The 13319-nt window shown below is 39.3% G+C and overlaps 1 protein-coding gene across 5 annotated transcripts in view; it reads right to left on the bottom strand.

The window, feature by feature from the left end:
• LOC140237434 (talin-1-like) overlaps window positions 1–13319 on the bottom strand; it is a 182951-nt gene that overhangs the window by 74178 nt on the left and 95454 nt on the right. For all 5 annotated transcript variants that reach the window (XM_072317361.1, XM_072317358.1, XM_072317357.1 and 2 more), the window contains 5 exons: window positions 8604–8689; window positions 2670–2807; window positions 1865–2025; window positions 826–979; window positions 121–222 (listed from right to left, as the gene is read on the bottom strand). In XM_072317361.1, coding sequence (XP_072173462.1) covers window positions 121–222; window positions 826–979; window positions 1865–2025; window positions 2670–2807; window positions 8604–8689 — 641 coding nt within the window. The remainder of the gene's footprint in view (window positions 1–120; window positions 223–825; window positions 980–1864; window positions 2026–2669; window positions 2808–8603; window positions 8690–13319) is intronic.

The raw sequence follows: 13319 nt of genomic DNA, 5'->3' as shown, positions 1-13319 counted from the left end.
TCTTTTCTCTGCCATTCACATCTATGTCACTGTGCACTCACTCTTTACTCCCCTGATCATACGAGACATCAAAGTCCAACCCAAATCAAAAAAATCAAAATCAAAATCGAATCAGTTCACCTGGAATCCTGGATCCACGTCTCCAGTGGTGCCCATGCACCGCAGCAGTGCATTCTGGGTCTCGCCAACACGGTTTGCGGCACCAAGCAGGTTCTGGCGTGGCTGTGACAGGGAAGAACGGCATCATTGCAGAAGAAGTTCACATTTGTGTCATCTCTTAGGTAGCATGCATTTATATATAATGTGTATTTACAGAATAAGCCAATTCAGACATGATAACATATGTCATTGACACTGCACACGCTGAAAGCACAGGTCATGCAGATTGGACTCAAATCTATCTGATGTTCTGGTGACATTCATCTTTGAAGAAAGAGAAATAAGCAATAAATTTGCTTTTCTTAATATACAAAAACTTGACACTCTTTTGTTGTCGTATCTTTGCCAGATAGACTGAATTTGATACCTAACATACTGTGTAGTTCAAAACTTTATTCATGGCAAATTTTACAAAATGTGAACTATGGAATTTCTTCTTAATATCTCCCATTGATTGTTTTGCTTTCAGCAAAGGTATTCCCACCTACAACTATCCTATCCTTTGTCTGCTACCCAGCTTCGTGGGCTCAAATGGCAAGAGATCAACAAGTTCTTCCTCACGGTAAGGGGAAAAAAAAATGATAAGATGACTTTCCCCATAGCAAGCTATCAGGAGTAACTCAAGATGCAGCTTGAGTTTCTCGTTTCTTGTTGTGACTACCGTACCTCTTGACTATCTGGCTGGGCGCACTTGAGGAGATCAGAGAAGGCATCCATGAGATTCCTGGCGGCCCCCAGCAGCTTCTCACTGTCCTGTTCGTTGCCCAAGAGGGCAGCAAGCATCTTCACCCCCTTGGTCATCTCAGTCAGGTTGGAAGAGCTGCAAATAGAGGATGGATTATTATTATTATTTTTTTTTTTTTTTTTTTTTTTGGGGGGGGAGGGTATTTTTACTGATGATAAACCACAAAAAAAGAGTAAAAATAGCACAACAACAAGAAGTCAAATTATTCTTGTGCTGGCCTTTTGTAGATGAGCACTGATTAAACGGTGTCCAGTGAAAACTCTCCCTTGGAATTCTTTCATGTCTCGATAGTAAATGACTTAGGAAGATGGAAATCGGCATCATGATTCAATATAAGCCAAATCCCAGGTCTTGATGCTAATATTTATCACTTGTTTAAAGTATTAACACAGAAAGAAACAAGCAAAATATATCATCAAAGCAAAGTCAATGCAGATCACATCTCTTGTACAATGCATCCCCTTCTCTTTACAGTTTTTGGGTTTGTTTGTTTGTTTGTTTTTTCAATCATCATGTAATCAAGAGGAATCAAAATTGCACGAAAGATGGTCTTGGTGATCATTCAAAATTTCTGCTCACTCCCCTTCACAGAACTGCTTCCAAAGAATGACGAATTGAAATACAGATCTATCTTACAAGTCTTTGTAGCTATGACATATGTGTACATGTTGGAATTCTGTTCAGTGGGCATAATGTATAAAATCTTGGCCAATAGCATCGAAACTTGCAACTGGTAACAAGCCAAAAGGCAAAACAGACAAAACTTATTAAAAAAAAAAATCAGGAAAGAAAACAGCAGAAGCTTGGCAATCAACGAAGCGGTGACGCTCACATGGGCACAAACACATACATTCAATTTGTTGGTTGCCAAAGACCACATTCCTTTTTTTTAAAGGAAAATAAGGCTCAGATCGAATCTGATAAAGATCTGTACGGAATGACAGGGGGCAGGTGGCTTACATGGTGGTGACGTGGGAACCGACAGCTGTGTAGTCGGTGTCCTCCGGGCTGCCCGACGTCTCGCTGATGATGCCCGCCGTGGCCGCGGCCATGGCGCTCAGCTGGGACTGGATGTTCTGCTTGTTGACGTCCATGGCGTTCTGTCGCCACTGCATGGATGCCTGAATGTTCAGAAAACAACAACAACAACATTATTTTCATTTTTCATGCAAAAAGAGCACTTGGCTTACAGTACCTCTTTCAGAAGGCATGGAGAATTATATTACCCTTATATGTCAGTTACAAATGGAAGGAATGTGTACATGTACCTTCACAAAATATTACATTTTATGAAATTAACTTATATTTTCATATGGTTGTCCTATCTGGTGAGAGCACATATTGTTGTAGTCTTCTCTATCTAGTGACAGAGTAACCAAAATTGAAATTCACAACTTTTTAGCAGACTGCCTGATTTCCCTCAAACTTTTCTATTTTTTAGTTTTCTATTATTATTCAATCCACTGAATATTCAGCTTTCAGTCCCCTTTAAAGTTTATACACAACAAGGACTCAAGATAGAATAGTTTCCAGGTTGCTTCAAGAGAGTAAAACTTTTTCCTCACATGCCTCACTTACAAAGAATAACATGAATATTATATAAACATATCAGTGACATCTGTACTTTTAAAAGTTAAGTTTGTGAGGTTTGCAAAGGATAAGCGTGGATTGAGTTTAGAGATTGAGAAATAACTTTTTTACATCGACAGTACCAGTGAAACCAAGATCAAAACAAAAATATGTTAAGAGCATATTGTTACCCTACCTGGTCAGAGCCAAGGGGCGGGATCTCTGCCCGCGTGCCCAGGTCGTTTCTCGCTTCCTCCATGGCGGTGAACCCTTGCTGGATGTTGGTCATCAGGTTCAGCTGAGCTGAGGTCATGCCCGGCTGCTTGGCCGAGTTCTACATCAGGGACACCGAAGATACACCAAAGGAGAGAGAGAGAGGGGAAATACAGTGAGATTTGTACATGATCGCTCCAATTAAACAACTTCCTCATTCTGCTGCTTCTTCTCTGCCAAAATTCAAAACCAGTATATTCCCCTCCTGATTGTGGTGTTGCTGCAGCTTGCACGGATCTTGCTCTTACGCAATGCTTGCCCCCCTCCCCCCCCCCCCACCCCCCCGTCTCCACCTCCATTGCACTAAGACATCTGCGTCTCCAATCTCACAGTCTTTCCACCTTCCTTCTCCTCCAACAAACCACCATCCAGCAGTTCCTTTCATAGCACAGTCAATATCCAACTCCCTCACACACTTACACAGTCATGCTGCCTTCTATCCTCTGGCTCTACACGTGCTCGTACAGTACCTCCCCTTTAAATTTACAGCAAGTTTTCACACCTCTCCTGCTCGAAATCCTTCAATCAGTTATCTCGTCGGTGAGGTACCCCCTGCGTCATTAAAAAAAAAAAAAAAAAGAAGATCTACAATTGGCTGTCATGTTGCTCGCCACACAGGTGGCCAGTGAGGTGAGATTGGTATCAAATTTTACAATCAATTACTGCAGGCCTGTGAAGTCAGGGGCCTAGGATGTGTGGGGGAAACAAACACACGCACACACACTGCAATCTCAACATTGGATACAAGTGAACTTAGTATATTTCATTTCAAAAGCATTTATGGTTTATAATGTCAGGAATTCATGGATTCATTGTGAACTCAACTGTGTTTGTTTTCTACACACAACCTATCCCCTAAAAACATACAAACACACACACACACACACACACACACACACACACACACAAACAGCCACTTGAAAATTCCAAACTCAGTGTAAGAAAAATATACATGGTTTTGCTTTATTTAATAGTAGTCTCCTCTACTTGTATGAAAAAAACATGTAATGTTTACACATACATGTATATGTTATTTCTTTCATGTACCTGTATGTCTTTCTATGTTATGAGCAAATTCAGTTATCATCGAATTGTCACATCATAGTTAAATTGTTGTAGATCTATCACATTTCTTATTTGTACGAGTGGATAAATAAAACAAATTGAAACTGAAACTCTTCTGTTTTGATTTGCCTATTCTGAATTGAGAAGGAAAGAGTCAGTTGGGTCTAAGAGATATCAAAATATCTGACTCTGCATCATAAACCCATTAAAAAAAAGGGAAAATTGTCCCAGTTGATTTTCTAGTACAATGTAGGTCTAAATACAGCGCGTTTAGGTTAACACAGCAGATGATAATAATAGATATCAGTGTTTTCTGATAGGGTTATCCTAGCTACTGTACATTTCAAGTTTGGGGGCATTGAAATTAAGTTGGAGTGACGCTTTTGATAGTATTTTTGAAGACCTTTTTGTCTGTTTTTCTACATTCTCCACCCATGCTTTCATGTGAAACTGAGCTATAAAACCCAACAGATAATTGGGGGAAAATTAGGTCTCCAGGTGCTTTTAAATCACATTCATGATTGGTGTACTATTAATGAGTGCAGGATGTTATATATTAGTCTGATAATTCCTTCATAGTGGTTGCCACGGGGTTTTACAACCTTACTTTTTTTCTTTCTTTTTTTTTTTTTGGTTCCGCGCAAAATAAAGGGAGAGTTCAGTGTGCTGGAATAAGGACCTAAAACTGCAAAGCCCTTTTTTAAAGGTAGCATTCCTGCACATTCAATTTGCCATTATTTTTTTTTTACATTATTTTTTTCTAATTTTGGTGGGTTAGGATAATCCAATTTTGATCAGTTACAAGTCATTCTAAGGCCAAGGTTCAACTCTCTGAGTATTTAAAGGGGTGATATACACTGTAGTTTTGGTAGAAATGGGGATTCAGTTTTTAACTTTTGCGAGATAATCAGAAACCACTCATGACTAATATACGAAAAGAGCATAAAATTCTATCAAAATAAAGAGAAATTCAAAGTTTATTTGATGAAAATAAGAAAAAAAATCGAAAAATTGAAATGGCTAAGATATCAAAAAACAAAGCAAAAGAAAGTGGTCCTATTAAAAACAAGAACACACAGTGTACTTGTACATGTGCATACCCATCATAGCCGCATGCTCTCGAACAATGACGTGGAGACATGTTTGATCCAATAGCCTAGAATAGACTAGTCTTGCCAACTTAGAAACATACCCACAGGCAGGTGGCTTGCGTGCCTATTTATACACGTAAACAACCTTCTCTGGAGGATATTTATGTCCCGTCTTAATTACCGCATAAATAGGGCAATCAAAGCATTTAGCAGCTGACAGGACAATTCACACACACGTTTCCACCAACGTTTTGCTCTGGTTGATTTTAATAGGTGGTCATACTTGCATCAAATTTTGCACTTGTACATCAATGTATTGTACATTGTAGTACCAACATGATTAAAAGAAATTTATGCCCAGGAATATAAATCACTTGAAGGTTTATATACTGTATCACATTTTTCTCTACTCAACTTACATACTCTTCAAGATTAAAAAGTTTCACACATGTCACTAAAGCTATGAGAGAGACTATTTCGCACGGAATGCTATTCGTTGTGACAGTCTGTCACACACCGGTTTGATATACATTGTACATGCATGAAAGCTGCGCGACAAATAGCAGTCGATTAATTTCTAATTTACCTATACTACCACAGTGTCTCTCAACAAGGGTAAGTTTCAGTAGAAGATAAATCAACATTTGATCAGCAGCTAATAGTTTTGACAGCCAAATGAGGAATGTTAGACGGATAAAATACACTCGTACACGACATGAAATGCCAGCGTGACTCTTGTCCTGATAGAGCCAACTCGTTTTGGACTACGTACAAAGTGTTCTACCTATTTCTGAGACACGCATACAAACATTTACACACATAAATGCATATTAGCCACAATCCCCACATCTTGTACTTTTTGTGGAACAGAGACAGCAGAAGTTCTTCACATTCGTTGAATGCAGCTGATGTATATTTTTCACCAAACAATAAAATATTTATTTCATGGTGATGCCAATAATAGTAACGGCATAATCTATTCTAACCCAGCTTTGGAAGGTTCAACACACTTGACCTATTGAATGTTGCACATTCAACATTTTTCAAATGCCCCTAATTTGTGTAGTAAGTGACTTTCTCAATACCCCAAAACAAGTATTTCCAACATAACGTCGCATCCTACCTGCATATATACAAATGTACAATAGATGCATGCTTCAGGTTTTAATAAAGGTATACGTACAAAATGCGGTTTATCACGACACAAAGCATCATCTCCAAAAAAATCACTTATCAACATCAAAGTACCAAGGGGTATGTTGAGAGCACAAAAGTAGCCTGAAGTGTAGTAGGCATGTTGGGCTGACATATATGATTCAACAGCCGGGTCTGTCGGATATTTAACATTCCTATGAAGCGGCATAATGACCCATAACCCTTTGAGTCGTATCGTCTGCCCCACCAACCCCCCTTCCAACTCATACATACAGCAACAGAAACAGACAGACAGACACACACACACACACACACTCACACAGACACACACAAACAGACACACAGACACACACACACACACACACACACACACACACAATTAGCGCACACCTGCTGTCATACTCACGTCTCATCCCTCTGCTCCACAGCCCACCGAGTTCAACTTCTGCTCTGTCATTATCCGCTCCTACCTAGGCTAACATATACACATACACTGGCATTTCTACCACAGGCGCTGGTGCACTTCTACCCTTGTGCTCACTGTCGCATTCGCTCTCTCCCTCTCTCTACCTATATAGCTCTCGACCTCCCTCACTTTCTCTGTCAATCTCTTCTCTATCATACGTATCTCCATAGATCTCTCTCTCTCCCCCCATCTCTCTCTAATCAGGAGCATTTAAAAGTGACATCATTTCCTCTCCAAAATTTGGAGTTTGCAGGATGGCACCTTGGCTCATCTCCAAGGCAACAGGCCCTCACTTCCATTTTTTTTTCTTTTCATTTGGACATCTCTGACAAATTTGCTGCCATTTCCCCCCACCCCACCCCCATCCCATCCCCTCAAAATCTACCTGTGCTGCCATTCTAGCATAAAGTTCAGATACTAAGACACATGTCTCTGTTGCCATCTCCATGTTATTCTCCATTGCTTGTTTGGTTGTTTTTGCATTCTAGCAAAGATTAAAGACGAAATCTTAAATCAGCTTTGGCGTGGTCACTGCAGAGCCTGCCTTGTAACATGATCAGTTCATTCACAAGTTAAGTAGCTGTACGTTTCATCCCTGCTCAATCACTTTTCTTCTGATTAAAACGCGAGCTCCCTTCTGCACATTTTGATGTCCAATATCAAATCAAAAAATGCAGATGATACAAAGATCCATTGAGCAGAATTAACAAAACTTCCACACTGATGATTAATCGTTGTTGCATATCAAGCAGAGCATTCATAAAGCTGTTTGGTACTCATTCCGAAAGCTGTCTGGTACTCAAAACACGCAGCAGATAAATATAACTACTGACACTTTGCTTGGGACGCTGTTTCATCTTTAACAGATCCCATTAATGTCATGTCACTACAATCAACATAAAATTATCTCTTTCTCTCTCTTTTTCTTTTCCTTTGTTTGGTCTTTTTTTTTTTTTTGGATAATCAGTAAATCTGTACGTCTGTAGATAATCGACACACTGACCAATCAACATTTCATTCTTAGTATCGTAGATCGAAAATACGCTACACATAAAGGCATTATCAAAATCAATGACGAATAGTTTTTTTGTTGTTGTTGTTTTGATAAGCAGTAACATCAATTTTGCACTGCATACGTAATCACAAATTAGGAAAACAACTTGTCCACAGGATGCACGAAATCACTGCAATCACACATCAGCACTCATCATCACTGGAAATACACAGCACATGATTGTTGCTTTAATACAGGGGTCAGGGTGGTGGAGCTCTAGAACCCTGATGAAAGTAAAAGAAATGAACGAACACACAAAAAACGAAATATAGAAATCCTGACGAGACAACTACAACACGCCCATCGTTTCAAGGACCAGTAATTACGGGCGAGTGAGATGAAACTAAAGTCATCCAAATCCACTTCGGAAGACAAATGATGGCAACGAGATAAATGATGTCGAGTTTTGTGTATCTGTCTGCCTACTTCGTCTATCTGTCTGTCTGTATATCTCTTTCTCTCTCTCGCTCTCTCTCTCTCTCAGCCTGTCATTGTGGTTGTTGTTGTTGCGCATGATGGTACAAACGCATTAAAAAGCGATGATATATATTTTTGGTTGTGATGGGGCTTCAGGTTTCCAACATTTTTTTTTTGTGTGTGTGAGATAATGAGAAATCTTCAATGAAATATGAAAGAGCATATAATTCTAAGAGGAATAAAAAGTTTATTTATGAAAATTGGTTTTGAAATGGCTGAAAAATCCAAAACAAACAATCCTAATAAAAGGTGGGACCCACCTTTCATTAGGATCATTTTGTTTTACTTCATGTTTGGATACCTCAGCCATTTCAAAGCTGATTTTTCATCAAACAACCTTTAGATTCCTCTCGGAATTGTATGCTGTTTAACATTTCATAAGTGGATTTTACATCTCATAAGCGGTTTCTCAGTATCTCGCAAAGAGTTAGAAGCTGAATCCTCATCCGAACTAATACTATACTATCCCTTGAAGTTCTGTTTGGACAAGTTTCACGGTAACAAAATTAGCAGAGCATTCGACACGTGAGCGAGGGATGACCGACTTACCAGTGGAGGCTGGTGTCCCTGGTGTGCGGTGCCTGTAGTCACTGCCTGCTGCGCGCCCTGCATCGCACCCGTGGAAAACGTCCCCGCTGCAGGGCGGAATGGGAAGTGAAAAAAAAAAAAACCAGTGGAGGAAGAACAGATAGATTTTTTTTTGGGGGGGGGGGTGGGGGTGGAGAAGGGGGGCAAGAGAGAGAAGGAGAGGAAAAAGAAAAATGACAACAGGGTATACCGATAGACAGACAGAGGACATACGTCAAACATACGCAGACAAAGACGAACAAAAGAACCAGAGGTGGAAAGGAAAAAGTGAGTGACAAAACCACAGAAAATAGAAGAAGAAAAAAAATGACAGGTGAGATAGAGGAAAATGATGGAAGCAGACAAGCAGAAATAGAAAATGAGGCAAGAGAGTTGATATCAAGACATGATGTGGAGGAAAAGGTTTGGGGGGAAATGCGGGAAATGGGCAGAGAATGGCAGAGAGAGAAGAAGATCATGAGAGGACACAAAGAGAGTGGGGGTGGGGGGGGGGTCAAAGTGAGTGAGACAAATTGAGAGTAGCAGAAGCCGAAGAAAGGACACAGCGTTGAAGTCCACGAAAACAAAACATAGAAAAGACAAAGATTGGAGAATTTCAGACAGAGAGGCAGATAAGGGGAAACCAAAAAGGGGGAGGGGGGAGAAAAACAAGAAAACAAAAATGGATGCAGTTAGAGCAGTATTCATGTTTCGACAGACACATTTGATTATCATCCCTGTTCTTTCGGTGCCAGTCAGTTGCCTAGTGCATGTTTAATCATGAAAAGTGTGCAATAAAACATGGCATAAATACTGCAAAGTCATTGTTTTCTCCTAAAAATCACTACACAAAGAAAAACCACCCCATAGCCCCCCCCCCCCCCCAAAAAAAAAAAAAAATGGATGTCATCAAATTGAAATTTCTGGCAAGACCCTGTCTGACCAATCATAGTTGCCTCCCTAAATTCCCCAGCCTCTGTATCTTCACACACCCTTTGCATGCCATGTACATACATTTTTGTACATAAATTTTTGTACATGTGTACATGTGTATGCCAAGTAGACACAGTAAGTAATCAAATCACAGAAGAGAAAAGGAATGAAAAGGTTAAACTTTCTTCACAAGCTGCTAGCTTCTCTGAGACACTATATCTGATATCACACACAAGACTTGGCCCATCAATGTACATACATGGACTTGATGTACTGTATACGCCATATATTTAGCAAGTTTAATCTCTTGTGAATTGGGACTTCCCGACAATTTCACGAGTAGTTAAATTCGCCATCATGGCGTACAGTACTGACCGGAAAAATGTACATGTGCAGTTTGCATTCACGTTGAGATCACAGTTAAAAATTTCCTTGTTGGTTTATTCATCAACCGCCTTCGACTTGCAAAATCCATGAAATACTTGGAATATACAGTACTCAGCTAAAGAGGGGGGGGGGGTGTTTGGAGCATGGGGTTAACACTCAATCTTGAACTTGTAATACACAACTATTGTATACTGAGCTTCAAAACAAAGAAACAAAGATATCATGGCTAACTCATTCTGACGTGTACTATCAAAGAATCATACACTAAGACTCTGTCATGTGAAATGATAAGCATCAGACATCTTAAACCTCAGGTCTGTATAAATATATATGGCTCACATTGGGAAACAAAGAAGAATGGTTGAATGGGGCGGGGTGGGGGGTTGGGGGTAAAGACAGATTCAGGCAGAGACAAATATGACAGATTTGAAAGATACGTTTGGAACAAAGGAAGCAGAAGAGGATGAGACATATATATCTGAGAAGTTTATGATCACGTCATCGGCCCTTTCTCGATCTCACAAGATCTAATCTACACTAAAATATGGCGATGGTTTTTAAAACCTGGTACATCGATGAAGATTGACCAGCACAAAATGTAGAGAGATACAAAGAATATCTAAAAAGATCTTGATGAGGCATTCAAGCATCATACATAGCCGTAAACATGACAAGGAATGACTTTATTTACATACATTATGGGGGAGGGATTTGAAAGGGGGAGTTATCCAACATCTCTCGGTAGAGAGTCAATTGAAACAAGGGTATTAAATTTGATCTTTTCCCTTATGATTCCTCATGATAATGTTTACAAGTTACGTGAATACTATCACAGAATTGAATTTAACGTCTACATCATATTCAGATAAGTACTGACAAATATTACATTATGAAAATATAATACATTCTGAAAATAGAAGAATACAAGGAAAAGTAGAAATCACGCGGTGCGTAATATATGTCCCCGCCGGAAGTAGCATTTAGTAGCAAAATGTACAATATAGGTAAAAAGATCAAGGTCAAAGGTCAAAGAAGTCAAAGGTCAAAATTCTATGTAGAAGATTTGAAGCCCTCACCTAGTGCCATTACATAAAGCAAACGGAATCGAAATCGGGTTAGAAATAGCGAAGGAGTAGCATTTTGTAGCCAATGTACAATATAGGTAAAAAAATCAAGGTCAAAGTTCAAAAAAGTCAAAGGTCAAAATTCTGTGTAGCAGTTTTGAAGCCCTCACCTAGTGCCATCACATAAAGGAAACGGAATCGAAATCGGGTTAGAAATGGCGAAGGAGTAGCATTTGGTAGCAAAGTGTACAATACAGGTCAAAAATCAAGGTCAAAGGTCAAAGAAGTCAAAGGTCAAAATTCTGTGTAGAAGTTTTGAAGCCCTCACCTAGTGCCATCACTTAAAGCAAACGGAATTGAAATTGGGTTACAAATGGCGAAGGAGTAGCATTTTGTAGAAAAATGTACAATATAGGTCAAAAATCAAGGTCAAAGGTCAAAGAAGTCAAAGGTCAAAATTCTGTGTAGAAGTTTTGAAGCCCTCACCTAGTGTCATCACATAAAGCAAACGGAATCAAAATCGGGTTAGAAATGGCGAAGGAGTAGCATTTTGTAGGCAATGTGCAATATAGGTCAAAAATCAAGGTCAAAGGTCAAAGAAGTCAAAGGTCAAAATTCTGTGTAGAAGTTTTGAAGCCCTCACCTAGTGCCACCATATAAAGCAAACGGAATCAAAATCGGGTTAGAAATGGCGAAGGAGTAGCATTTTGAAGCAAAATGTACAATATAGGTCAAAGGTCAAGGTCAAAGGTCACAACTGAAATTCTGTATAGAAGTTTCAAAGCTCCCATGAGGTGCTATCATATAAAGCAAACAGAATCAAAATCGGGTAAGAAATGGCGAAGGAGTAGCATTTTGAACATTTTGATCACACACGGACGCACGGACAGACGGACACACGGACACACGGACACACACACGTACGGAGCCCGTTTCATAGTCCCCTGCTCGAACTCGTTCGGCGGGGACAATTATCTCACAAGCCCATTTGATATTTCTACCGTAAAAATTGTCATCCTCACCACCAATCTCAAAAATTATATCAATCTCCAAACTACAATGGTCAAACAATAATATGACCTACTATTTATTTGTTTCAACTATGACAAATTTATAAAAATAGGTTTTTACTACATGATTAAACAAATAAGAAATAGCATAGCAGGGGTATAAAACACATGTTTAAGATATGCTCTCAGGGTAACAGAGCATTAAGGATTGGTGGAAGGATTTGTCAAATGTAGAGCTTTGATATTAAAGAAGAGCAGGGGGACATAATTATACAGGTTTATGTTGATGCTGAAAAGGACAGGGGACATTGAAGATCTACCGCAGCGGTACAGGTAAGAGGGGTGAAGACGGGGCCGGCATGGAAGAGGGAAGGGAAGGGGGCGGGTAGGGCCAGGGGGAGTCTAGCGATGTTCCAAGTATGGAAACCTGTCACAGGAAATTGGGAGGTAAGGGAAGTTTTTCTCAAGTGTCTCGGAGGAAGCAGCAGTATGCCTTTAGCAAAGGATTACATGACTAGACTCTTTTAAGGAGGGGAGAGGGGGGTACACCTTGCACAACATTCCACAGTCTGTTCCTATATAATTTCCTAATGAATCATCAAAACATACATTGCTGTAATGACTAATGTCCAATAGACAAAGGCAAGATTCATTTGAATAACTCAACATCAATATTTCAGAAATATGGTTCAAAAATTATTCTTAACGGATCCCAAATCTGTAATTCAGAATTTGTCTTTCTTTGAATACAAACTTGAGCCTGATTTTCTGGAAAGATTGCTTGTGCATTAGGCACTCAAAAAACAGACATTCACACATTCAATATTGAACTTAGTTCACTCAAAAAAAAAAATTACCTGAAATATCACCACCACAGCTGAGCAGAAATACAACGAAACTAGCTAGTTACATTTCATTCAAGCTGATTTTGCAAATTCTTAATTTAGTCAACAAAAAAAAGTTTGCAAAATTTACTAAAGACTACGCCATTGAATGAATAAACTTCATGGTACAACACTATGTAATCTTGACTGTTAAGTTATTTTTTCTTTCTTTATGGACAATAATCTGTCTGTGATATAAACCATCAATAAATCAGTATCCCTACCTTTTCACTTTTCATACATCTTCTTTCATGAGACAATCGAGAAAATGAAAAACGTTGCCACATATTTGCTGATGGCTTCCTATCACCTCATTCATGAGTCTGCTTGTATGTGTCTGTCTGTCTGTCTGTCTGTCTGTATGTGTGTTTTAACACTTTCTAATGGGTGGAACTTCCCCTCAGGATGTACTCCAACAGT

Source organism: Diadema setosum, chromosome 14 (assembly GCF_964275005.1).
Source record: "Diadema setosum chromosome 14, eeDiaSeto1, whole genome shotgun sequence".
In the NCBI taxonomy this organism is placed as follows: Eukaryota; Metazoa; Echinodermata; class Echinoidea; order Diadematoida; family Diadematidae; genus Diadema; species Diadema setosum.
The sequence above is the reverse complement of the archived record's forward strand: the minus strand, read 5'-3'. Positions and strand labels throughout refer to the sequence as shown.